The 26,831-nt window shown below is 51.3% G+C and overlaps 1 protein-coding gene across 1 annotated transcript in view; it reads left to right on the top strand.

Annotated features, from left to right (window-relative positions):
• VASH2 (vasohibin 2) overlaps positions 1-26,831 on the top strand; it is a gene marked incomplete at its 5' end in the record, with an annotated part of 33,429 nt that overhangs the window by 3,335 nt on the left and 3,263 nt on the right. The window contains 5 exons of the mRNA XM_082674620.1: positions 4,481-4,569; positions 8,481-8,537; positions 9,050-9,124; positions 15,554-15,935; positions 17,142-17,257. Of these exons, the coding sequence (XP_082530746.1) occupies positions 4,481-4,569; positions 8,481-8,537; positions 9,050-9,124; positions 15,554-15,935; positions 17,142-17,257 (719 nt within the window). The remainder of the gene's footprint in view (positions 1-4,480; positions 4,570-8,480; positions 8,538-9,049; positions 9,125-15,553; positions 15,936-17,141; positions 17,258-26,831) is intronic.

Here is a 26,831-nt window from a genome sequence, read left to right as displayed (position 1 = left end):
GCCACGTTTTTGCGGCTCATTCTCACGCTGATCCCAAATTGGGAAATAATTCACATTTAGAGGACTCAGCTTTGCGTGAGTGAAGAAGAGTGAGGGCTTTGGGGCCAGACTTTGCTGCGGTCAGGGCTCCACTCCTGCCCCCTGCTGGCTCACACAGGCAGTGCACTTTCTCTCCTGTCCTGTGTTCAAAACCATCCATATGTCCGACCTTCCTGCTCAGCCCAAGGTTGTGACGGCTGGACCAGGTCACCATGAACAGATTCCTGGCTGCTCCCGATGCAGGAGCCTGGGGCCCATCCTTGGCCCAAGAGTGATGTTCCATGCTCGCCCCCCGCCCAAGGTTGCCAGAGAAAATTCTTCTGCCTGGCACCTGCACAGTGTATAAGGCTTCGCAAAAGGCTTCGCTTTCTCCTTGTACTTTCTTGTTAAAGACTCCTGGTGCCTGGGGCTCTCGATGCCTCTCTGGCTCCTTTCCTGGCTTCTCCCTTCTTTCCACATGGTGATGCATGGTGATGATACACACTCGTGTCCTTCCACATCCCTTCTTGCATTCTTCTGACAGGGCATTGCATTTGGCAAGAAAGGAGTGAAAGAGAGCCTGTCCACAAAAGCTTGCCTTCATTTTTCTTCTTGAATAACCGTATTCCTGTCCACTCCCCTCCTTCCCCCGCTATTCCCTACCCTCAGGGACCCCACCCCCTAACTGTAGGCACAGTGCCTGTGTGGAGAGGGTGGTTTTGATGTGTGCCCCCTAGATTCTGCCATCATCAGCTGGGCTGTGGTTTGAGATGGCTGGATGCAGGTGGCAGGAGGGAAGCTAGAGGGCCAGGGCCAGGGGAATTCTAGGTTGGAGTCTCGGCTGAAACGGGGCAGGAAAATAACAGGAGAGACTCTCAGGACCCCAGTCAGGGAGGAGGAGGAAAAAAAGGAGTGTGCCCTGGTCTTTTCATAAAAGGTTGTACCAATTAATTTTCCCATCATGCCGTATGAGAGCATCTTCACCAGCACTGAGTATCCACATTTCAGAATATCTCTGCTAATTGGAGAGGACAAAAATGACATTTTGCAGTGGCTTTAATTTGCAGTTCTTAAATTGTTAGTGTGCTGGAACATTTAAAAAAATATTTATTCCCTATTTGCATTTCTTCTTTTGTGAATTGTCTTTTCACGGCCATTTAAAAAATTGTGGTAACGTATAATTTACCATTTTAACCATTTGAAGTGTACAGTTCTGTGAATTAAATATATTCACATTGTTGTGCAACCATCACCACCTTCCATCTCCAGAAATTTTTCTTCTTCCCTAAAACTTTGTACCCATTAAACACTGAGTTCCCATTTCTCCCTCCTCTCATCCCCTGGCAACCACCCTTCTACTTTCTGTCTCTATGAACTTGACTACTACAGGAATCTCACATAAGAGAAATCATTCGATATTTGTCCATTTGTGACTGGATTATTTCACTTAGCATAAGGTCTTCAAAGTTCTGGCACGTATAGCATGTGTCAGAATGTCCCTCCTTTTTAAGGCTGAATAATATCCCATTGCATATATGCTACATTTTGTTTATCCATTTATCTGTTGATGGACACTTGGGTTGCTTCCACTTTCTGGGGCCATTTTCTTTTCATTGAGGCCTAGAGAGCTTTCTTATCACTTTGTATGAACTCTTCATGAATTAAGGATATTAACTCATGGTCACCACGTGTCCACAGGGGAAGTGGATGTTTTCATCCTCTTCCATCAGGCTGAGAAGGCATCTTGGTGATGCTCCTAAGTTGAGTGTCTGGGGGCTCAGGCCCCACTGATTCTGTTTTCCAGTTACTGAAAAGTGGAGGCCATTCAGGCTCCCCCATCTAGACCTCTGAAAACACACTGTTGGTGAATAATGATAACACAGCTAACACTTAAAAAACACCGAGTGCCAAGCCCCAAGTTGTCCGCTTTATACATTAGGTCATAGAATCCTCACAACCAGCTCAGAAGGTTTGAAGTAGGTGATCTCCTCTCCTATTTTATCAGGAAGGAACTGGAGGCTTAGAGAGGCCATGCAGCTTGCCCAGGGTCCACAGCAGTAGGTGACAAAGCAAGGACTCATAATTATACCCCAAGGAGCCTGCCTGGTTTATAGTCCATCATCCTGTGGGGCCTTGGCAGCCCGAGGTGCTGGTTGGGAGCTGCCCCAGCCTGAGCCCCAGCCTGAGCCCCCGCCAGCTGTCCCAGACGGCAGGGTGGGCTGTAGCCAGATGACATCATCCCCTCAGCAGTCTCGGCTTTTCTCCCACCACAGCCCGGCTCCCCAGCTGGGGTTTGGGGAATGTGACTGCAGCTCCTGCACTCACTCTTAGCCCGGGGCTGAGGTAACCAGGCAGCTGTTTTGAAAAGCCCTCGGGCGCCACTGGGCTGCTATTCTGAGGACCGGCTGCCGCCTGACTCCCCCCATCATCTGGCTCTTGTGGGTTCCGCTGGGCTTGGGGGAGTTGCAATAACTTGGTGGTCGGCCCCCAAAGCTGACTCAGAGCCAGGTCACTCCGGCTTCCTCAGGGCTTTGGCAAAGGGACATCCCTCTGGGGACCCTTCAGGTGGCTGGCGATTCTCCGGGGCGTTGTCCCATGCATGCCAGGGTAGAGGTGTGCTCCTGCCTTCATAAACTGTGTCGTTCGCCACCTCCCTCTTGTACCTGGCCTAGAGCTGGGAACACTGGAGGTGCGAAAGGAATGGTTGTTCTCAGTCTCTCCTGCTTCCTTACTTCTCTGTGAAAGCTCTGGCACATTCTTATGCGGAATTCCAGGTGTGGGTAGCTCAGTGGACGTTACTGCCCAAAGCAGGGACGAGCGTCCTCATGTTTGCTAGGTCGGAAACACCAGGACGCGCTTTGTATTTTGACGCTGGGCTGGGCAGGGGTGTTGTGGGAATGGCCGCATAAGCAGATGTTCAGATGGGAACATTTTGCTCCCAAAAATGACTCTCCAAGACAGGAATGTGATTGGAGTTGATATGTTGTAAACAAAATGTTTGCAGAACAGCTGTGTGAGTGTGTGCACACAGTCTCACATTCTCTCTCTTTCACACATGCAGTCATGAACACACACACACACACACACACACACACACACGCTCTGCACCTTGGCTGTGAAATAGGATGTGTGACTAGTTCCCTTCTATTTTAAGTAAAAGCAGCAGAAGGTGTAGAAGTATGAGGAGCCTCCTGCTTCAGGCCCGGGGGACCCCCTCGCCCTCCAGCTTGTCTGTGGGGCCTGAGCTTGCAGAGCTGGGGACAGAAGTGGGGACCGTCCGTGGGCAGCGTCTGGCGCTGGTGCCCAGCCAGGCTGCCCAGTGCTGTCCCTCAGTCTGTTCACCAGTGGCTTCACCTTCCATCAGCTAAGTACTAAATCCCCAGGGCCTCCCTTTCCCTGTTTCCTTAGAGGGTGGAACTAATCTGTCCTGCGGGCCCCTTCTGCCCCTCCCTAAGCGGCTTAGTCCTCCTTCCTGCGGAGCTACAGACCCACATGGGCTGAGTGTCTCTGTCACCAGCGCCCCTCCCCCCCGCCCATCAGACAGGCCGAGGTTAAGGGACTGGGTAACACAGAGAAGAAATAAAGCAGAAACTGCTCCCTTGCTTCCCAGGAGTGACTGGATTGGAAGCCCCTGCTTCCTCTCGCTCTTGGCCTGGTCGGCAGGGTTGCTCAGAGCTGGGTGGTGTCTCAGCTCTAAATTCCCGAGAAGAGGGACTTAACCTCCCCCTTTTCAGTCCTGCCCGCCGTTGCTCCCTTCCCTTCCCAGCGGGGGTTAGAACTTCATACTCTCAGCTGGTGAATGTTGACCAAGAGGCAGACTAGGAGATGCCCAGGCAGACTGGGCAGCCGGGTGGGGTCAAAGGGTAAGATGGCTCATGAGTGAGAGGAGCTGCACTTAGCTGGGAAGATTCGAGGCAAGAAGGGAATCTTTCCTAGTGCACTCGGGGCTGGACTCAGGCGATGGATGTGATGGGCATTGCACGGGGTGCTGTTGAAGAGAAATGGCATGTGTAGCACCATGTTGCATTCCTTCGGGGCGCCATTCATCTTGTATTCAGTGGTGCCCTGGAGTGGACACATGCAGTGGTGACACCAGCCATGCAGCAAAAGTGTAGTCGTGCAGTAGAAGTGTGAGGATTAATGGAGCACCTCTGAACCCTCCTGGACCAGGCCTGGGGAGGCGGGGGACACTATAGGACATGGTCCTTGGCCTCAAGAAGGGCTGAGGCTCCCATGGGGAGGCAGGCGGTGTTCATACCACAACACAGAAAGGGTCATAGAGAGCCGCTGCGACCCAGGGTGGAGTATGTGCCAAGGGAACGCAGAGAGAGGACTGGCCGGTCTGGGGAGACCTTGTCCAGGAGGCACCAGTTGAACGGGTGCCCAGGCCAGCGTGGCCATCTGCCTTCAGGAGTAGCTCTGCAACTCCTTGATAAAATGATCTCTCTCTACTTCCCTGCAGCCTTCGGTACCCCAGGTTCCCAACTACAGGCTGTCGATGACGATCCCAGAGTGGCTCCAGGCAGTCCAGAACTACATGAAGACACTACAGTATCCTTCCGACCAGGGTCTGAGCAGACCCAGCCCGGGGACAGGCGTGATGATCGCAAGCCTGGTGGCGGCTCTGTCCCCACCTGGTCAGCAAATGCTGTCTGAGGTTGGCGAGGCCGGGCACGGAGGGATGCCTCGATGTGAGAGTCTAGAAGAAGTGACACTGGAGGACGTCACTGCAATGATCAGACCCTCTCCGTTTAAGCAGGGTGTGGGCCGGGACGGCAAAGGGCAGCGGAACAACGGTGGGCAGCACACGCCCCACTTCCTTCCACCTACTCTTTCTCCACCTCCTCCTCCTTGGTTATCCTTGGCTCCCTCCATCTCTCTTCCTGTACCAGCTTTCTTTCTCCCTGTTCCTTCCTAGCCTTTTTTTTTTTTTTTAGTATATCTGTTTATTTATTTATTTATGGCTGCGTCGGGTCTTAGTTGCGGCACACGGGGTCTTCGTTGAGGCGTGCGGGATCTTTTGTTGCAGCGTGTGCTCTTTGTTGTGGCGCGCAGGTTTTCCCTCTCTAGTTGTGGTGCACGGGCTCCAGGGCGCATGGGCTCAGTAGTTGTGGCGTGCAGGCTCAGTTGCTCCGTGGCATGTGGGATCTCAGTTCCCAGACCACGGCTCGAACCCGAGTCCCCTGCACTGGAAGGCGGATTCTCAACCACTGGAGCGCCAGGGAAGCCCCCCTCCTAGTCTTCTGTTCCTTTTCTTTCCTTTCACTTTTTGCCCTGATCCTGACCACTCATCCTCTACAAGAGGCCCACCTGGCGCTGCCTTTGGCGGCTGGTGCCCTTGGTCCATTCTGCATGAATGAATGAGGCCCTGGGCTGGGGGCCCTCTCCCCTCATGTGAGTTTGAAGAAGAGCTGAGAAGTCCTGTGGGTCCAGGCTGGGTGCAGACCAGCGAGTCTGTGGCCCCTTTTCTCCCCCAGTGTTCGCAGTCAGGAGTACATCTGTTCTGAGCGCCCGTTTGAGCTACGTTGTAAGAACCAAGGGGCAGGGTCAGATGTTCCCCTCGCCACGGCCGGTGCTTTATCAGGGATGGGAGTCAGACGGGAGCCGGGCCAACAGAGGGAGGTGTATGTGAGTGGGACAGGCCGTTTGCCCAAGCGAGTCAGTGAGCATCTCAGCTAAGCCAGCATCGGACTCCCCGCCGAGGCAGCTGCCGCCATCCTAGCCCCCAGCACATTGTTCAGGAGGTCTGCTGACCTCTGCCCTTCCTCCCTAAAGGCATAGAGCTTAGCAGAAAGGATTTCACGGGGCACTGCACACGTGTCCCACGTGCCTGGGAAGAGGCCTCCCCTCTCTGTGCTGTAGGCAAGAAGCTTTCCTGTGGACTTCTGTGTTTTCCCTGAAGGGAAGGGTCCTACCCGATGAGAACTGCAGCTCGTTTGGGTGGGCAGATTACTTGATTAGCCTCTCAGTTCCCACTTCGCGAACTGTGAACTCCCCTGCATGGCATCTTCCTCATAGAATCCTGAAGCGATATTAGAGAAGATAACACCAGCCCCCAGGGGTCAGGCGGACAGTTCTAGCCCACGGAAGGCTGAGGTCGGTGCTGATTGCTGAACTGGGACCGCACGTGGGGAGTTCCATGTGGCCCAGAAGCATAAACTCCTGCCGGAGTCAACCCTGGACCCCAAAAGCTGAGCCTTCCTGGATGTGATCGACTCCTCACAGAACGTTCCAGAAGGTGACAGAAATTAGCATGGCTCCCCCCTTCTATTTAGGACATGGTCTTCACAAGGATCATCTGGCTGGAGATTAAAGAGGACGAGCCTGGCCGCTGGGAATGCACTGATGGGGCAAATTTGCATGTGCTTTACATATCATTGGCTCATTCTGCCGGAAAGGCTGCAGCCCATTCTCAGTCCTGAAGGATCTGCGTTTTCATTTTTCCCTTCGCTGACCCACTGTGATGTTCACTGAGCTGGTTCAGTGACTGCAGAGAGGGCTGGAGAAGGGAAAGCACCACCATGCTACTGGGATCAGGCTCCAGGTCACCTGGCCGTTGGAGTAACCTCTTTGCTCTACCTCCTGACCAGCCTTTTATTTAGTTCCTTGGGCCTTCCTACTGCTTTGTCCTGGATACAGTGACTGATGCTAGGGTATGGGGACCGATTGGGGCCAGCCCTGACCACAGATGTCCTCAGCTGGGGACAGGAAAGGACAAATCCTGCCTTCCCTTCTGACAACCTCACAGCGTTGGCCAACTGGAGTGCTGACCTTGCACTGGGTTCTGGAAAGAGAAGTCCCCACCCCCGAGCCCTGCTGTGTAGGGAGCAGAGGGTGAAGTCTCTCTCTTCAGGCAGCGTTTACAGGAGGCTGTCCTCCCCACCTCACTTTCAGGGGCCCATAACTGTAAGGAACGGAGAAAGAATGGTCAGGTAGTTTTTTATTATTTTATTAGGGGTTTGTCTCACTCCATGCACTAGATGTATAAACTAGATATAGGAACAGGGGGAAAATTGGGCATATAAACAGAACTTTTGCCAATTGCATGCTACTTTAAATATACAAGGAATCTCACTATTTGAATGAAATCTTTGGTAAAGTGAAAAATCATTTCACAGTGAGGCTACATAGCCCTTCATTTTTCTCTCTTATCTCTAGGGTTTTGTATATTGTATTTTTAAAAATCTGGACAAGCCTGTATTGTTATTGGTTATTCTTATGGCTCATGCTGGTAATTTCTAAACGGTGAGCTTGTTAAAGTCATCCCCTGGCCCTCACCCTAGAACCTCCAATTCGACAGTCCCAGGTGGGGCGACTCTGACATCAGGGGCGAAGACCATGGCCTGAAATCAGAATCTCATAAGGATGGAGCCCAGAATCTGCTTCTAACAAACCCTCCAGGTGATCGTTACATATGTTTGTGTCTTAGCGGCCAAGCACGTCTTTGCCCGGAGAGGAATCCCAACGCTTGTCGGGAGGGTGTGCAGTGCATTGAGGTGATCATCGCCACTTTTCTGCAGCTGCCCATACCACTGTAGGGGCACACATCTAACCTCGCTTCCTGCCTGGGCTACAGGTTCATGCTTCATTAGCACCTTCCCAATGTGCACTTTTTCTATAGGATTTTGTTTGAGGCAGGAAAAAGAAACATATAAAACAACTTTTCTTCAGGCTCAGAAAAAAATCAAGATCCAGTCTCAGAGAGCCCGGTATCTGAGAATCTCCAGTCTCCTTCAGAATGAGCTGGTGCGGGCTTGCCAGTCCCTGAGACCTTGTGGGCAACCAGCTAAATCGCAGTTTGTGGTTAGTGCTGTCATCTTCTCAGATCTAGTCATCAATGTCAAATAGCAGTCCAGGCATGAAATGAAAGTGCTATCTCCACAGTAGGCTCTGCTGCAGAGTCTGCACTCTCGAGAAACCCTACTACCATCTACCCACCTTCCATCCTTCCTTTCACCCATCCATCAACCTACCTTTCTGTCTGTCCAGCCACCCAACCAGCTTTCCATTAATCCATGCATCTACTCTTCTATCAATTCCATCCTTCCTTCCTTCCTTCTATCCACCCATCCATTCACTTATTCTTCATTTATTTAATAATATTTGCTAAATGGAATATGTTGGGCTTGTGCCAGGCTTTATGGGTGAGACAAAGATGATAAATGGTCCCAACTCTCAAAGGGCTTGTAGTCTAGTAGGTGAATTAAGACAGGTAGTCAACTAAACAAAATACAGAGCAGATTGAAACTAGCTATTGTATAGATCCAGGGTGCTTTGGGGCCTAAGTTAGAAAGTAGATTTCTGGGGCAGGACAGAGAGGAGGAAGATACTGTTGGCAATCTTCTGGCTACAGGCCACCTTCTGGAAAGCCCCCACTTCCTCATCCCTTTGAGAAATCCCTCTGCTGGATTACCGGGACCTTTGGAGTTTTCTGTCACTTTCCCTTTACATACTTCACACAGATACAATCATACAGGGACCCAGTTCTTTGAAATTAGGAAAATGAGACCGCTGAGTGGGTAAGTGGTGCATGATCTGTGGGCCAGGTGACCGTGCTCCTATCTGAGAGCTGTCATCTTTCTCTCCCACTCTCTCTCCTTCATCCCGATGCTCAAATATTCTGGCCTGTAAGGGGTAGGGGTGCCCCGGGCCGGGTTGGAGGTGGGGCTGAGCTAAGCTCAGTGGTGGAGACTAACGCAGGGGTGGGGCAGACCTGTGAAATTTGTTTTATGTGGCCTTTTTCACTTGCTCCGTGGTGACACCCGTGTCCTGGGTTAGTGGGAGGGTGCTGTGGAGTAAGAGCACTGATCTCCCGGAACTGCGTCTTGCAGAGAGGAGTGCAGAATTGAGGAATTTAGTTCCACCAGGTGCGGGTGTGCTTTGCGAGTCTCCTCCGAGGCAAGTTCTGCCCTTTCTCTCTGTACTCCTGCACGCTGCCTAGTGTGGCGATGGGCATGCCTGGTGGATGGGCACACAGACCGACTGCATAATTAAATAAGTCTGAGATCCTTTGCTGTGCTCTACCCTACAGGTTAATGGAAACAGCGAAAGAAATGACTCGGGAGTCCTTGCCTATCAAATGCCTTGAAGCTGTCATCCTGGGCATGTATCCTTTAAGTGATGTAAGCTTAAATTTACTCCATAGATGATGGCTTCACTGTGGGGCTGCTTGTGCCTTTTTTTTTTTTTTTTTTTTTTTTTTTTGGCTTGTGCCTTTAACATCCTAGATCCACAGAGAAGATGCCTGTTGTCTCCTTGGAGGAAAGTGTCAAGCCCTCCTGGTGCTTCTCTCGAACTTTCACCATCTGGAGTTGAACCAAATCAGAGCGTGGACCATCATCAGTGTAACTTGTGAGCTGAAGCCTGCAACACGGCCAGCTCCCAGGCCAGACGCATTAGTCATGAGGAGAATTACAGCTTCAAGGGACTAGTGAGAGAGTGTGTATCTTTATTTTTTGCATTAATCTGGCATTGCAACAGGAAAGACCCTCCAGGGAAAACGGGATTATCCAAAGCCATCTCCAGGGAAAGTTCTATGAGTGGATTGTGGAAGAGGCCAATGGCGTAGTGTCCTGACGCTACAGGACGTAAAGCTGAAACAAGGGTCTGGTCTCTCCACACTTTCTGCTCCGTTCTGCACCAGACTCCTGGATCCTCAGCCTGAGGGGGAATATGGTCCCGAATAACTGTGATGGCACTGACTTATTAGTGGTGGTGGCAGTAGAATATGATCTGGTAGAAAAGCAAAGAAACTCCCAGTCCTGGGGCAGACGGCTGGGGTGAACCGGCCAAGGGAACACAGTAAGATATGAGCTCGAGAGGTGATCCCAGGTTAGGACAGGTAGGTCCTTGAATGCCATTCTGAGAAGGGTAACTTTTTCCAAAGGCAATGGGCAGCCCAGCCGAAATCTCTGGAGCAGAGACAGGACATGATGAGGTGTGCACTTTAGAGAGGTAGTTCTTGGGGCCAGTTGAAGGGCAGCCGGAGAAGGGGGGGCTGCATCTGCAAGGCCAGTTAGGAGCTGCTACATGAGGGCAATGGTGATGTTGAACCATGTTTTTGGCAATGGGAATCGATTTGAGGGGACCGTTTCAAGAGATCCCGAGGAGATGGAATTTACAGGACTTGGAGGCCAGAGAGGTAGAAGGAAAACCAGGAGAGAGAGCAGATACAGAAGTCAGTGGGAGGACTGGTGACTCAGAATCGGACTGGGGACAGTAGGCTGGGTCTGGTCTGTTCTCCCGGCCCCCTGGACATCTTCGTGGGGAGGGGAATTTCCGCCCCTCTAGTCTGCAGAGCGCTGGCTGGCTGGATCTGAAACAGGACTGTCCGCAGGTGCCCAGGCTGACGTCTGAAAAATGGAAACTTGAGCTTTGTGGAGGCCTTTGCCCAGCCCTCCAGTCATACCTCCTCCCTGTTCCCCTCCCTGTTCACCAAGGGGATGGACCGCATCTGGGAGCCCAGCAGGAGGGCAGGATGGGGGCGGGGTGGGTGGGGGCGGCAGCAGATGGCTCCGGGCCCCACCCTTTGGAGGCAGGAGTCAGCACAGCTGTTGGGCAGAGCCTCCTGCAAGTTTAATGGGGTGAACAATTGTCGGGGATTTGCTGGTGATGGGTGAGGGAGCCCATCACCACGGGCACCAGCTGCCTTCAGACCCTGTGCTGACAGAGGTCGCAGGGCCCCTGGATGGAGGTCATCTTGCTTCGCACGGCAGTCCCGTACACAGTTGTCTTGTCCCCGAGCAATTATATCAGTCCAAGCCGAAATTAGCTTAGGTTACCGGAGTTACCAATAAAACCTTTGCGGTTGGGGGGGTGGACCTGTGGCCAGCCTCTGGGCCTGTCCGAATCAGAGGGTAGCGTGCTCTGGGTTCTCCTTTGTTCTAACCGGTGTCATTTCAGAAAAGTGGAGGGAGGGTGGAGAAATACAGCTGAACTCAGGGAAATGTGACTCTTGCACAGACAAGAAACACAGCTGAGTTCTAAAAGTTATGGCCTCTTTGCCTTTGCTCTGTGTCAGCAGCCCGGTGGCCTGCTTTGCTCCCAGGCACAGTGAAGGATGGACTTGGGTCACCGGTCGGCCTCCCATGGGCCCTTCCACAGGTCCTAGGGGACAAGCGGTGTGTTGACAGCTCTGAAACAGGTTGGCTTGCCTGCTGCCTGGAAGCTGTGTCCATGGGCTTGTCCTTGTTTTCTCTTGTTGGATGTGAGCTCCGAGTTCAGGATTCATTCGCGAAGGGCCACTTCTTTTGATCTTGCTTTTTTGATCATGCTGGAGAGATAGACTTTTGGTTCCAAATTATTTTCTGCATCATGGCAGCTCTTTAGGGGGCCTCACTGGCCCTGGTGGGGCTTCATCATCGTGCTGAAGTGCTATGGTTTATTCAACAACAGGTGTGTAATTAGAGGCAGGGGAGGCATAGCCCCAGCAGGCTGGGTACTGGGCAGATCTTCCCCAAGCTTGGGGCACTGCTGCTCCCTTTTCCCTAGAAAAACTCAGGCTACTTCCCAGCCCTCATCCATACCTCTTAGTCCCCTCCCTCTCCGTTCACAGAGGCTCCAGGTCCCAAGGCTTTACTGATTGCTGTAGTGATGGAGCAAATCCAAGTGATTGGTGACTTGTCACAGGATGGACTGGTGGTCCCTGCAGTCCCCTCCCCACTCTTCTCCCCTTGGCTGACTCTACCTGTCCTGTGGGACTCATTCTGGTCCCGAGGGCTCTTCTCTGCTCTTCCTGAGGTGGCAGGGATGCCTCTCTCACAACACACGTCACGTTGGGATGGGTTTTTTTTCAGTTTGAGATAAAATTGATGTAGGGCACTGTGTAAGTTTAAGGTGTACAGCATAATGACTTGACACATATATTGCGAATGCGGGGTTTCTAAGAATTGTAAAATATTCATAACACAAATTTACCATTTTAACTATTTTTAAGTGTACGATGGAGTGGCATCGAGGACATTCACGCAGTTGTGCAACGATCACCACCATTCATCTCTAAACTTCCTCTTTCCCAACTGAAATGCTAAACCCATTGAACACAGGGCCCCCAGTCCCTGGCAACCACCATTCTACTTTCTGCTTCTATGAATTCGACCACTCCAGGTACCTCATAAAGTTGAATCATAACAGTATTTGTCCATGTGACTGGCTCATTTCACTTAGTGTAATATCCTTAAGGTTCATTCATGTTGTAGCATATTGCAGAATTTCCTTCCTTTTTTATGACAATAATATTCCATTGTCTGTATATACCACACGTTGCTTATCCATTCATCCCTTGATGGACCCTTTGGTTATTTCCACCTTTTGGCAATTGTGAATAATGCTGCTGTGAACATTGGTGTGCAAGTATCTGTTTGAGTCTTTGCTTTCAGTTCTCTTGGGTATATACCTGAAGTACCATTGCTGGGTCATATGGTAATTCTATGTTTAGTTTGCTTGAGAAACTGCCACACTGATGGTATTGTGTCCACTTTGAGTCTGTCTCCCTATCAGACTTCCAGGGAGTCTTCATCTTTGGCTCTGCAGCCCTACCTAGCAGTCTGTCTGGCACAGGAAACACTCACCCAGTGTTTATTACACTGACTTAACTGAGGAATGCCCTTGTTCCAGCCCCAGAGAACTCGCCCCAGAAAGCAAGTAAGAATTTATGTAAGAGGACTTAGAAGGATGTGATTTCACTCCCTTACTGCCAGTTTATCTCACATGATAAAGTGAAGAGAAAGCAGGTAACCATTTTTATAGAGAGGAGCCATCTGTGATTTAATTGAGGGTAGAGGACAAGGCTTCTTTCTTTTAAGGGTATTGGATTAGCCCCACACCCAGTGCAGACCTTTTTTAAAAAAAAATTATTTGAAAAGAAATTTTAATATAATTTTTAAAGGTTACTTTCCATTTACAGTTATTACAAAATATTGGCTATATTCCCCGTGTTGTACAATACATCCTTGAGCCTGTCTTACACCCAACAGTTTGTACCTCCCACTCCCCCATCCCTATGTTGCCCCTCTGCCCCACTCATAACCACTAGGTTCTTCTCTATATCTGTGAGTCTGCTTCCTTTTTGTTATATTCACTAGTTTGTTGTATTTTTTTAGATGCTACATGTAAGTGGTATCATACAGTGTTTGTCTTTCTCCGTCGAGTACAGTCTTTTTAAACGTAAGGAAATGTATCCTCACAATCTAAGATTCATCCTTTCAGCGAGCACTAGCCAGGTACTTCTGTGTGCCAGGCCTGTGCGGTGCCTGGGGCTACCAGGATGCAAAGCACAGTTCCTGCCATTACAAGATACAAACGCACACACGTGCGCGCGCCTTCACACACACACGAAGCGGGGTGAATAAGCACCAAGTGCTGTGGGAGTTCTTGCAGGGGGTGTGGGAGACTTAACGCACACTGAGGAAGGTCAGGGAAGGTATCACACCCAGGAAGTGAGGCTGTTCCAGTCAGGGCGCAGCCTGTGTAAAGAGAGTAAGCCCAATAACATCCTTTTTAAAAAAATAAATTTATTTAATTATTTTTGGCTGTGTTGGGTCTTCGTTGCTGTGCGCGGGCTTTCTCTAGTTGCGGCGAGCAGGGGCTGCTCTTCGTTGTGGTGCGCGGGCTTCTCATTGTGGTGGCTTCTCTTGTTGCAGAGCACGGGCTTTAGGCGCGCGGGCTTCAGTAGTTGTGACACACAGGCTCAGTAGTTGTGACGCACGGGTTTAGTTGCTCTGCGGCATGTGGGATCTTCCGGGACCAGGGCTTGAACCCGTGTCCCCTGCATTGGCAGGCGGATTCTTAACCACTGCACCACCAGGGAAACCCCCAATAGCATCCTTATCGCTCATGATTCTTAGGATACCCCAAAGATCTCTGCCAGGTTTAAATCCCCCACAATATAAGACTGATGTGTGAGTGAAGCCATAAAAGAAGTTATACGACGATGGAGACATGAGGTCATATACAGTGGGTTTAGTAGCTTGTTTTTGAAAGTTTCATAGGTCACTTTGGTCTCATGGCCTTGTAATGTAAAGGTCATTTAAAATATTCAGTTATATTTGACTTCATATTCTGGGGGAGTATGTGCTGAGGGCAGTGGGCACAGATCTTTGGGTTCTTCATGGTCTCAGGGTGTATCCTTCAAAAATGTCACAGGTAGGGAGTTCCCTGGAGGTCTAGTGGTTAGGACTCCGCGCTTTCACTGCTGAGGGTGCGGGTTCAATTCCTGGGTGGGGAACTAAGATCCTGCAAGCAGCACTGCAGGCAAAAAAAAAAAAAAGTCATGGATCAACTGTGGGTCAGTGTGTGAGCCCAGAGTGTGGGGGAGATGAGACCGTACAAAGGGATGACGAGCAGGGGCTGAATCATGGCAGGACTTTGCTGAGGGATTTGGACCAAGTCCTGGAGAAGATGAGAGACACTGAAAACTTAGGCAGAAGAGTGACATGTACCAAATTTTAGCTTCAATAGATCATTCTGGCCACTGTGTGGAAGGTAAATTGGAGCAGGGGCAAGAAATGGTGAAGACAAGTTCTCAGAGAGTGGAGAATGGTACCCGCTTACTGAGCACTCACCACGCACGAGCCACCATGTTAAGAGCCTGGATTGTTACTTCCCTTAGAAAAGGTCCGGAGACACCAACGGTCTTCAGCAGGGTGTATTTGAACTTCCAGAAGAGTTGGGTCTTTGAGTCTCCACGGCCACGCCAGGGCTGTGCAGAAACTTTGAGGTGGACTTGAGGTTGTGGTGCCTCCTGTCCGTCGCTGCAGCGTGTGGAGTCAGTGGGGGTAGTTACTTGAAGCTGCACCATGTGGGGTTGCTGGGCCCAAACCGAGTTAATGGTAAGAGGCTGGGTGGCTCAATCCAGACGGGCCAACACGTGGAGAGAGCCGAGCTGTGACACCAGCTGGGTTGGGGGCTGAAGGGAGCCTGAGGTTCGGATGCTGCAGGGAGCTCTCTGTGGTACCCAAGGCTACCGGCATGGGTATGCTGGGGCCAATGAGAGGAGCAGACAAGGCGCAGATGTGACCCATTCTGACACCATTCTGTCCCTTCCCATCCTGTCAGTTGGTCTGTGTCTTACATCTCCACTGCCTTGCCTGGGCTCTGGTTGTCATTTCTCCCAGCACCATTGCAGAGGCCTTCAATTCCTGGTCTGTCCCACATACTCCAGCCAGAATTAACGACTGAGAACATCATTCCAATGGCAGAAACCAACTTTTAATAGCTTATCATCCCCTGTAGAGCACCAAGGGAGGATAAAGTACGTTGTTAATGGTTTTGTTTGCATTTATTTATTTACTAAAGAAGATGGCAAGTCTTCCCTTTTTGTCCCATATTAATTTGGTTTGGTATGCACCATGTAGCGGGTACTCAAAGATATCCAGTGAATCCTTTATAAGACGATCGGTCTGGAAAGGTCAGGCCTGGGCCTGCTCAGAGGCAGAGGGGTGGACCCACTGACCGTATGGGCTACCTTCCTTTCCTGGGAGTCCAAGTTCTGGTGTCTTCAAGCCTCCCTTCTCTTCCTTGACTGAGATTCTCTAAGATACTTAACCAATGGACAGCCTTCCATCGAGCGATTCCCCATCAGCTTTAAAACCTACTTCTCAGGAAACTACTTCCACCATGTTGTGCTGGGGATTTACTGCAATGGCCGCTACGGCTCACTGGGCATGAGCCGGAGGGCTGAGCTGATGGACAAGCCATTGACCTTTCGGACTCTGAGTGACCTCATCTTTGACTTTGAAGACTCCTACAAGAAATATCTGCACACAGTCAAGAAGGTCAAGATTGGGTTGTATGTCCCCCATGAGCCTCATAGCTTCCAGCCCATCGAGTGGAAGCAGCTGGTCCTCAATGTCTCAAAGATGTTGAGGGCTGACATAAGGAAGGAGCTGGAGAAATATGCCAGGGACATGAGAATGAAGGTAGGTGCAGGGGAGGCAAATGAGCAATGCAAGGGAGTTCTTTCCTCGTTCTCTCCCTCTCCCTCCCTCCCTCCCTCTCTCTTTCTCTATTGCCACGTGCCCTGTGTTTCTGAGATGGTCAAAAGTTTCTTGAGGTTATCTTGCTTAGTAGGCACCCTGTTAAAAAAATATCATTCAATTTTTGACATGGACAATTTAAGTCTCTTTGCATTTACTACTTTAAAAACTAGAGCTAAGTTCAATTTAGGTGTTGTAGCTGAAGCAGAGTCTTGGCCTGCAGTTCCTTCTGTGAGTCAATCTAAAATGTTAGTCATTTTATACTAAGGCTCTAGTTTTGTTTTATTCTGTTTTGTCTTTATAGTAGGAGTGGCCAGTCATCTCAGTTTCCCTGAAACTGAGGGGTTTCTGAGGAAATGAGATTTTCAGCTCAGGCAAGCCAGGATGAGTGGGTCACCTTGCTGTATAATCTATTTCAGAGTCGTGTTTTATCTCTGCTTTGCTTTGTAAGTTGCAAAGCCCTTTGGCATAAAATTCTGACCTGGAGTCACAAAAGCAAACAAAGGAGCATGCGCTCTGCTGGCTTTATATAAACTACACTCATAAGCCCTTCTTCCTTCTACCATGTCACTTCCAAGGTGACAGGATGCCTGTTTGTCCCTGCTCCTCCAGAGCTCGTGGAATCACTGAGAGAGAAAGCCTGTGTGTATGCTGAGACCCGCAGGGGCAAGGGATTATGCCGAATTCAGGCTTGGTTGTGTTTAGCACCTGGGGACTTCACTTGGCAGCACCTGTAATGGAGATCCTGGATCAGCTGGACCCGCTCTGCGCATGCGTGCGGGGTGGGCGGGTCAGAAAAGGAACAAGCTGGCTTCTGGGGCAACATGGATGGGACTTTGCCTCCGCGAGAGGGTAATTTTCTGAGCAACCAAACAGCCCCAGGAGGCTGAGACATGGGGCTCTGTTCCTCTCTCTGCCGTGGGGAAAGGGGCACAAGTGTAATCCCGTCATCCTCTGGGAAGTGGTACCTCTGCTGCTTGTCAGTGCAGCATGAGAGAAGCACATCTGTGTGTCAGGAGGAGGCCTCCAGCTCAGGGCTTTCTAAACCCCGGGATCATGAATGGGCAGGGGTTGAGATGCTGGGCTGTAGGAAGGCGCGAGGGCGGGGCTGTTAGGAAGCAGCGTGGTAACTCCTCGTATCTCCTCCAGCTCCTGAAACCTGCAAGTGCCCACTCTCCAACCCAAGCGAGAAGCCGGGGAAAATCACTGTCCCCCCGACGGAGGCAGGCGAGCCCCCCAAGACGGCTCGGCAGGCGAGACAAGTCGTGAGTAGTATTTCCTCTTCCCCAAATTAAGGCCCAACACACACGTTTGGGAGGTTGTCCTGGCCCTTGGGGATGAAGTTGTGTCCTGGGCTCGGCATTTGAAACAAATGGTGATCTCCAAGAGATCTGCCCCTCGTTCGGTGGACATCTCTTATGGAAAAGGATCCACCATGCACATCACCCACAGTGCTCTTACCCTCCTGGCTGTCAGATGGAGACACAGTTGGAGGGATAAGCCCCAGCTGGTGTGAGATGGAGAAACAGTGCGAAATCCCGGCAGCATGGAAGGAGCATTGGCCTTAGAGTTAGGAAACCCATGTCTGGAGCCAGCTCAGCTGCTTGAGGAGCTATGGGGCCTTAGGCATGTCATGCAGCCTTTCTGGGCTCAAGTTCTCTCACCCCAAAAATGAGATTGTTAGAAGTGATGAACTTGCCTAAAACCTTAGCCTTCTGTGCCCAGCAGAAAGCGTGATCGCCCTCCATGGATGGTGGCATCAGAAATACCACTAGGCTCATCCTCTTCCCTGGTTGACTGTATCCGCCCCTGTTTTAGCCCTGAAGCTAGTGATTTCACACCTGCATCTTAGTTCAAAATGACCCACTTAAGTGATGGATTGGAGATGCTGAGGCTACCCAAAGTAACCAGCGATAGTCCACTGGCAAATATGTGGGTCATAATTACACTGGGAAAAACGACTACCTTGATTAATAGCAGCAGCACGCTGTGTCTGTCACATGGGTTCTCACCGTGCAGGGGACCGAGTGGTACAGGGCACAGAGGTCAAGCTTGGGCCCCGGCTCTGCTGCCTATTAACCTTGCAGCCTGGGCAAATCCTTCGGGAGCCTGAGTTTCCTCATCCGTCAAAGAGGATAAAAATGCTTTTCTTGCCTATATCACAAGGTACTGTAAGGATCAAGTTAGAAGACGTAATGAGAGCGATTTGTTAATGGTGAACTGCTGTACGCAAGCATGTTACTGTCACATCAGTTCTGTAGAGGGAAAAGGGAGAGTTTCATGGTTTTCCTTTTTAGATGAAGAAACCAGAGTACAAAAAAGGTTTGTCATCTTTTGTTGTGTCGTGTAGCTGGCCAGTGATGGCACTGGGGCTAGAACCCAGGTCTCTTGACTCTGGGAAGTTGGCGGGGGAGGGAGCATCGGTTCTGTTTTTGGAAGAATAGGACAGGACCACGTATTGTCAGTTCTGAGGAAGGTTTCCTGTTCGTCTCCCCTCCACCTCCCACTGCCAATCCCAGGCTTCAGCATCGACAGCCAGGGAGGCCTTGGGCAAAATGACTGCAACCCAGGGTTTGAAAGGGGAGGAAGGACAAAGCAGGAGGGTCAGGTGCTCCTCCTGTAGCTGAAGGTCAGTCAGGGTGGTTTCAACATAGGTGTGTCCTTTCAGGGAGCAAGATGGCTTCAAGCCTTTCATACATGGCCTCTGACCCTGATACCGACGAGTACCCTTGACCCTGACCCTAACCCTGTGTCTCCTCCTCTCTGATTCTAACATCCATTCATTGCTGTCCCTGAACAAAGTAGCAGTTGTCTCACAGGACTATGGACATGTAAGCCCTTCCGAGAGGGTCATTTGGCATAGAGTGAGTGACCCAGAAATGGGAATCTGGTGGCTCCTGAAGCAGGGAAGGGGGCCCTTTAATCTGATAGATTATCCTTTCTGCCCGTGGAGGCCTGAGTCCTTTCCTGAGGGGCTCCCACTCTTCAGCAAACGTTGAGCAGTGCATAAAGTCTTTCTCTCCCCTTGAGACCCTGGCGTTCAGGGTACATGAAACCCTAGGCATTCTACCTGACGGATTTATGCACAGAATGGCAGCCGTTGGTTTTTAAGGCGATTCCTGGACAGGTCATTTTACTTGGATCCACGGGAACTTTGCGGTCCAAAATATACTCAGTTTTTAACCAGAAAAAGTTACTATGATCGCCCAGGGATGGTAAAGCCAATAAGATCTTAGAAACTGATTGTAGAGACAAAAGTCAGGATGACAAGCTGCTGGTGATGGTGGTGGTATTGGTGGTGGTTTGAGTGGGGTAAGAAGGTGAATTTGAGTTTGGACTGTGGACTTTGAGGTACTTCTTAGGCACCGAGGGAGCGGGGTGTTTGCTGTAGAAGTTGCTGAAAATGCAGATCTGGAGTTGGAGGATGTTGGGAAAGAGAGATCATGCTTTTAGAGCCATCCCCTCAGAAGTGACAGCTGAAACAACAGCTGGATACATTTGCAAGGAAAGAAGGGAGAGAAAAGAGAAAAAAGAAGTGATGTCAAGGTCCTGAGTGGGCCAGAGGAAGAAGACCCAGCGTAGTAGATGTGGAAGAAACAGAGGGCGAGAGAAAGGGTCAGGAGTGTGGAGGCGTACGCCTGTGCCCGCAGAAAACAGTGGGGAAGAGGGAGGGTTTAAACGGGGAATGAGGAAGTAGAAGTTGACGACTTTACGGACGGCTTTGATCCTGCTGGGGCAGGAGGCCCTTCTGGTGGGAGTGAGGAGGTGGGTTATCAGTACAGGGTGAAGAAAGGGCTGCACACGGGGCCCATCTGAGGAGAGACAGAAGGATCCTATAACCCGGTTCTCAAGCTTGAGCAAACCTAGAACCACCCGGAGGGCTTGTTCAAACAGGTTTCCAGGCCCTGCCCCCAGCCTTCCTGATTCAGCAGATCTGGGTGGGGCCTGAGAAGGTGCCCTTCTCACAAGTTCCCTGGTGATACTGATGCTCCGGTCCAGGGACCACACCTGGAGAGCCACCGTGTGATCAATCAATGTGGGAGAACTGATTTGGAGCTTGACTTAAAAAAAAAAACCCAGAACGTCAAGATGAAGGTCTTACGTCTGCTGAGAGGGGCGGATGAGGCCATTGAGTGTGGTTCAGGGACTCAGCCCTGCTTGGTCCTGCCTGGGCCTCTGGATAATGAGGTTGCTGGGGTGAGGTTAGAGGGTGTGACCAGGGCCTGGACCCATGGTTGGGCCCCACTGAAGTCACTCTGGGAGGAACCCAACTGGTCTTTCTCCTGTGGGCCAGATAGAGAAATCTTGTTCTCAGTCACCCCCCAGGCCATGCCCCTGCTCTGACCTGCAGCTACTTTGTCGTGCAGCCAAGGCACGCAAGCACACCGGTGCCTGCAGAGGACGGCTGTTAGACTGCCTAGGGTGTGAGTGCAAAGCCACCCTCTAGTGTCAGGGCCCACCCTCCTGAGGCGTGGGAGTGGGCCTGGGAAGGGGTCAGGAAGAAAGACGTGCGGGACTTGAGATTCAATTCCACCATCCTCCTTCATGCCCTGAATCGGTCCCAGCTGTAGCCGAGCAGGGCCCAGGAGGACACAGGTGGCGGCTCATGGTTCAGTGAAAATGTAAACTTTCCCAAAAAGGTGAAGAGTGGCTACAGGCAGCCTCTGAATCCCTTGGACTCATGACCCTTCTCCGCAGCCCCTTCTTCTGGGCAGAGCACTGGTTCCCAGGAGTCTTCCTTCATAAACTCCTCCCAAGGTCAGAATATGGGGATTTTTTTTTTCCCAGTTAGGGCCAGGTGGCCTTGGTTGTTTGCCCATCAAGGGAACCCAGGTGGCTTGTGGGTTCCTATGGACAATTTGATGTGAGCAAATCCAGTAAGACCACGGTTATTCTTGGTGGTGGAAGCCCCTGCCGCTTCTTTTCTCCTAGTGTTTGGAGGTCAGGAGAGGAATCTAGAGGGCAAATATCTTGGCTGAAGTTTCACAGTGGATGGAGGAGTTACAAGGGAAGAGTCTCTCCCCGGTTCCTCCTAAACCCTGACTTGTGGGTTGCAGGGCTGGGTGAGGGATGACAGGGGCCACCATGTGTCAGAAGAGAGGGAAGAGAGATGCAGGAGATGAGAGTAAAATGAAGACTGTGAGAGGTGGGGACCACGGGAAGAACTGAGCACCGGGCCCCTCCATCCCTCTCCGGCTCCCAGCCTCCGCCATTGCAACAGACTAGAATCCAGGACAGCCTGGTTCCTAGAGGTGTGTCTGGAGAAAAGCAGCTTCTCAGCTTCTACCCATGGCCTTCACCAAGCAGGCTTTTCTCCAGGTAATCTTGCTTTTGGCTAGGAAATGAGAAAGTGATAAATTTGATTATGACCCCATAACTCCAACTCTGGGCATCCTACTGTAGCATGGTCAGGATTAGCAAGGGTTTGGTGATTCTCACTGTGTTATTATTTCAGCATCACCTACGGCCATCAAGTCATTTCTAAATGTGTTCGGTGCCACAGTGAGGCCGGGGAGTGGCCCAAAGGGTGGAAAATTACCATAACAGGCGAGAGGCCCATCAGCTGTGGGGCCCCAGCCCCTGTCTGTGCGTGGATAATTTTAGTGACTTTATATCCTCAGCCACCACCTCCCTGCAGCTGGAACTACTTCCAGCCCTGCATTCCTCTCCCTTTTTGCACATGTCTGAATAATCCTTCTAGGAAGGAGGATCAATGTCACTGGGTTGACAGAGAGTCAGCTGAGTGGGAGGAGGGCAAGTAGCAGTGACTACCTTAGTGTCAGCTGAGACAGCGTTTCAAGAGAGAAACAGGGACCCTTCCACCCCTCCACCCACGAGTCCTTTCTCGTACTCGCTGCTCCTCTAGGAGTGTTTAGAGAAGCATCCACACGAACAGCCAGGTTGTTTCCTGAAGTTCTTACAGAGTCAGGGAGATGGAGGTTAGATCTAGGTGTAAAAGGCCTTTTGCGAACTTGAATCAACTCCTCTACAACTCCGGGCCTCAGTCCCCGCTTAGCTCTTCACTGAGGGGTGTTCACAGAGGTTCTCAACAGGAGCCAGGGCGCCCCCTGGGGGAAAAGGGTTAGAAGTGCAGTGGGAGGGGAGGGTTTTGCCTATCAACAGTGATAATGCTCCCATTAGGGCCTGGGAGCCAAGATGGTAAATGCCCCGCAAAGCTATGGACCATCCTCCCCCGTAAAGAACCATTCCACCTAAAATGCTTCCACTGAGAACCCCAGATGCTCCCTGGGGTCCTTTCCGTCTCTGACAGTCCACAGCTCTTGGCCTGCTGACTGTAGCCTGAACCCGGGGGAGTGGGGGTGAGCGGACAGTGGTTTTCTGGCTGGGCTGCCTGTGTTCGCATGAAGGCAGCTCCTACCAACCGGAGTGACCCCGAGGAGCGTTCTTCTGAACTGGGGCAAGAGTCCCTCAGGACCCACAAGACCATCTTTCTCTTCTCCCCCGCTCTGCCTCGTTTCTTCCCCTCTGTCTCTGCTCTCTTCTTTGCTGTTCACAATTGTTTTTTTTCCTTCTCTTTGATTTCCCTTCTTTGTCATCTGTCTCGAGGGCACTTCGTGCCTCCAGTGGGCTTTACTCACCCTGCTGGAGACCCTCAGGGTCGCAGAGGTTACTCAGCCCCGTGAGAGTTCTCCTTCCACTGCTGGGCCACAGCTGGATGAGGGAATTCCTTCTCTGTTCTATCACCAGGCTCATGAAGATGCCTCCAGGCAACTGGGTGAGTGAGGCCCTCAAGTCATTTCTAAATGAAGTCATAATGCAGTCATAGGAGAAGCAGTTTGATTCCATGATCTAATCACATCGAAGATATTTTGAGTGGGGCCCAAGAAGTCATTCTCTATAGACCCCAAATGAGAAAATCTCCCCAAGGGGGGAAAGGGGAAAATTGCCTTCACATGGAACGTAGCAGGGGCACAAAGAGGGAGAGAAAACTAGGAAGGTTATGGAGGGAGAAGTAAAGCCTCCACGATGATGTGGGGTTTCTTTCCAGGAGCCCGGAGGAGGTAGTCTCCAACTCAGAGGCCCGCCCTGCTTCGTTCCCCAGGGGATTTCATGTGGTCCAGGGTCCCCGGGGATGCTTGAGGAAACCAAGATGGAGTGATGGGCCTTATCAGGAAAGACTGTCTCTGGCAGAGTGAGTCAAGAGCCTCCAGAGCTGACGATGGAAACAGTCATGCCCGGTTGGGGTTCCTACAGGGGTTCTCTGCCATGGAAAGGGGAGGTGAGATCAGAGCCTGGAAGCTGTGCCCTGGAATCTCAGTGGCCCATGGCGCTTGGTCTCTGGCCAGAGCTCCTGGCTGGGGAGGGCTTGGAAGAAGGGGCAAAGGGCTGGAGGATCTTTTCAGAGCCACATCTCTCTCGCCTCAAGCCTGTCTGTTCACATAGCAGCCTCAGCTGTCTGCCCTGTCAGCTGCCAGCAGTGGTGCCTGCGGTCCTGGGAAGTAAGGAATGTGAGCAAGGAGCAGGACTGGCTTTGAATGAAGGTGACAGGTGGGCGGGAACCACCCAGTGTTCGTCCCTGAGGCGTACCCGCATGGGCCATGAGTCCTAAATCGGGCCCTGGCCTGACCTGACTGCTGCCAGACTAGACCAGAGAGGAGGGCCTGGGGTCTCCCTGAGCTTGTGAAGGCGGGGCCAACACCATCCCTGATTTAGTCCGTTCCACACCCTTAAGGCTGAGGACCGAGAGATTAACGTTGCTCCTTTACCGTGTATCCCTTTCTGGAATCCAGAGACCACAAGGATCACAGCTCAGCTGGTCCTTGCGAGCGTGTGGTGTGTGAGGACGGTGCGTGTGAACACGGGCACGTGCACCCCCACCCTGAGGGGCTGTGACCTCAGGGGAAACAGGAGCAAGAAGCATGAGCAGCCCGACTGGTGGTCTGTGCGTCCCCATCAGGCGGCCCTGAACTGGACAGAGCTGGGCCCTGTCCCTGAATCAGTATCTCACACTCGTAGGGGAGAAGCAAGAGGTAAATTTCCATTGGAAAAAAGGGGAGTGGATGGTGGCTCCACTGAGCTGCCATCTGTCTTGGTAACCCCAAGACTTGCAAGGTGCTTGGCACAAGGTGCTGCTTAATAAATTCTCGTGAATGAGTAAGTAGCAAGCAAGTTTCAGGAGCCCTGCTGTCCGGCTGCCACTCAGGCCCTCTGACCCATCCTACCCAGTGACAGCTTGGGGGCTGGGGAGTTGGGATGTGAGGAGAGGAGATGCCCCAGACACAGCCCTTAGTCGGAGGGACAGAAAGGGGACTGGGTCGTTTTAGGGAAAACGCTGTAGGCTTCTCCTCCACTTACTGCCTCTTTCCCGAAAGCCAGTGTCACACAGATGCACGCCAACTCATTCAGCCCCAGGATATGATGTTGTCCCCGCTTCTGTCCCCAACGTGCTGCCATCACTTTCTGGTTCTGATGCTTCTTGGCGGCTTCAACACCAACATCCAGTCTAGCCGAGCTCTTCCTCGGCCCTGAGGAAGACACGATGTGCCACCTGGAGACAGTTCACTCTGCCCGAACTGTCGAGGTGTAGTTAGCGAACACTGGGTTGTGTGTGGTGAATAGCAGTGGCACGTCTCACAGAATACCTTCTCCGTGGAACAGTTGCCCTGTCCTCCCCAGCCCACCTGCACAACTCCGCTGCGGCTGACTCCTGGGATGCAGGCCTGAGGGTGGGGCTGAGGGTGGACCTGGGACCAGGCCATCGAGCCGTCACCCTGGTTCACCCTGGATACAGTTGGGGCTGGGATTTTCCATTTGTGCTCGGAGAGGAGCGCCCCCTTTTCCATCCACAAAGTGCATCAAAGGAAACCTGAAGTCCCTACCCTGCTTCCCCTAGAGTAGAAGGTGCCCGAGAGCTTTCCAGAGGAGAATCCTTTGATTTCTTTTCCTTGTTTGGACTGGGGAGGGGTTTGGAGAAATATATTGTTCTAAAATAATAACCCTGGATCTGATGCGAGGTTCTGGGCAAGCGCAGACCCGGCTGAATCATTATCCTGGTGCTTGTGTTTCTTAAAAATAACCCCCCTTGCAATATTCTAATTATAGCCAGGGGAGTACTTGGAAGAGGCCTGTCCACACTCAATAGCTCCCCCAGCTCTGGCCCTGACATGAGCTGGCAAGGACTGAACAGTATTTCTGGCTAGGTCCACGGGCAGGTGGCATGCTGTGATAACCCACTTCTGCCCTTCGCCAGGCCAGGAAATTGTAACCAGTGTTGCTGAGAAAGAAAAGGGTTTCACCTTACGGATGGGTCACTAGGAATCTCAGTTTAACTCATTTTCTGCCAGTGTTAACCTTTTTTTTTTTCCCTCTTCTGGGTTCTGGGCTCTTGCGGGGAGGTGGGAGGGGTGGAGATACAGAGGAAGGAGACAGCTTAGTCCCTTTCCATTGGAAGCCCCCAAGCTGTCTGTCGTCGCAGAACCACATTCAGCTGTACAAGTAGGCAGGTTCCCCAAATAGCTTTCGGAGATAAGGTAAAGCCTCTCTTACGCAGAAAAAAAAAAAATTCTTCCTACTTGTTAATTCTTCGAATGGTGTCATGGTGGCTTGAATTCCTGGCTTAGGACTTTGTTAAAATAAAAATATCCCATGACAAACGTAACAGAATGAAGTCCTATCAGCCGTTTACACGTTAGTCAGAACTAGACAAAAAATGTATCCAGAGGTACAGGTGCAACAGTGGGGATTCACAGATGAATTCACTTGATCCCTGCTCTGAAGTTGTTTGCAGTCTCTGAGGCAGGCACAAGGATTATGAGCCTTCGAGATTCTTTAGCAGATGTACAAAAGGAAACACCAGTGCGTACAGAGCAAGGAGCAGTGTGCTGTGGGGAGAGGAAGTTAGAAAATACTGCAGGGGAGAAGTGGCATCTGGGTTGGTTCTTGAAAGGATGACAAGAAGACAAGCAGGAGGCATTCCAAAAGCCAAGGTGCAGAGGCAGGAGTGGCCTGATGTCATCTTCAGATGCTTGGGAGGATACTTTGCGTGGGGATGGGGGTCAGTTTGCATCTTGGTCAAGCGCATGGGCTCTAGATTCTGGGGAAGAACTCTGGTTTCCACCACTTGCTAATAAGCACACGACTTTGCTTTGAGCAAGCTTCCTAACTTTCAGTGCCTCCCTTTCTTCCTCTGTAAAATGAGTAGTAACGCTGTCAGCGCCATAACGTTATGGTGAGAATGAATTCACCCATGTAAACTGCTTAGAACAATGCCTGGCCCAGAGTAAGTGCCTAATAAATAAAAGCTATTTATAACGGTGATTTCTCAGCACCTGGAAGGTGTGGGGAACTGGTGGAAGTTATAAGGAAAGGTTTAGAAAAAGGAGGCCAAAGAGCCCCCAATTATTTATTTATTTATTTTTGGTCACACCGCACGCACGGCTCATGGGATCTTAGTTCCCTGACCAGGGATCAAACCCGGGCCCCTGGCAGTGAGAGCGCTGAGTCCTAACCCCTGGGATGCCAGGGAATTCCCACATAAGAGCCCCTCATTAAAGTGCATCTGTTTTCGAGGGTGCTGAGAGCAGAACATGGGAAAGGTAAAGGGAGAAATTTTCAGGGCACAGAAAGTTCGAAAAATATGAAAATTCTGTTCATCAGGGCTGAGGGGATCCAAAAGGAGGAAGCCAGGAGAGTGGCCAAAAAGTGGCTTCTGAGGAGGTGGCAAGCGTGTGGTTTGTGCCTGTGGCCTGTCGCTGCAGTGACCCCAGGGAAGCCCTCGTTACAGGGCTGAGTGGGTAGGGTTTGTTCTCTCCTTGACCTACCCTGTCGCCTGTCCTGCCACTGACTTTCCAGCAGGTGCTGTTGGTGAGAGGACCGAGG

The sequence above is a fragment of the Grampus griseus genome (assembly GCF_964374135.1).
Source record: "Grampus griseus genome assembly, chromosome: 1".
Classification (NCBI taxonomy): Eukaryota; Metazoa; Chordata; class Mammalia; order Artiodactyla; family Delphinidae; genus Grampus; species Grampus griseus.
The sequence above is the reverse complement of the archived record's forward strand: the minus strand, read 5'-3'. Positions and strand labels throughout refer to the sequence as shown.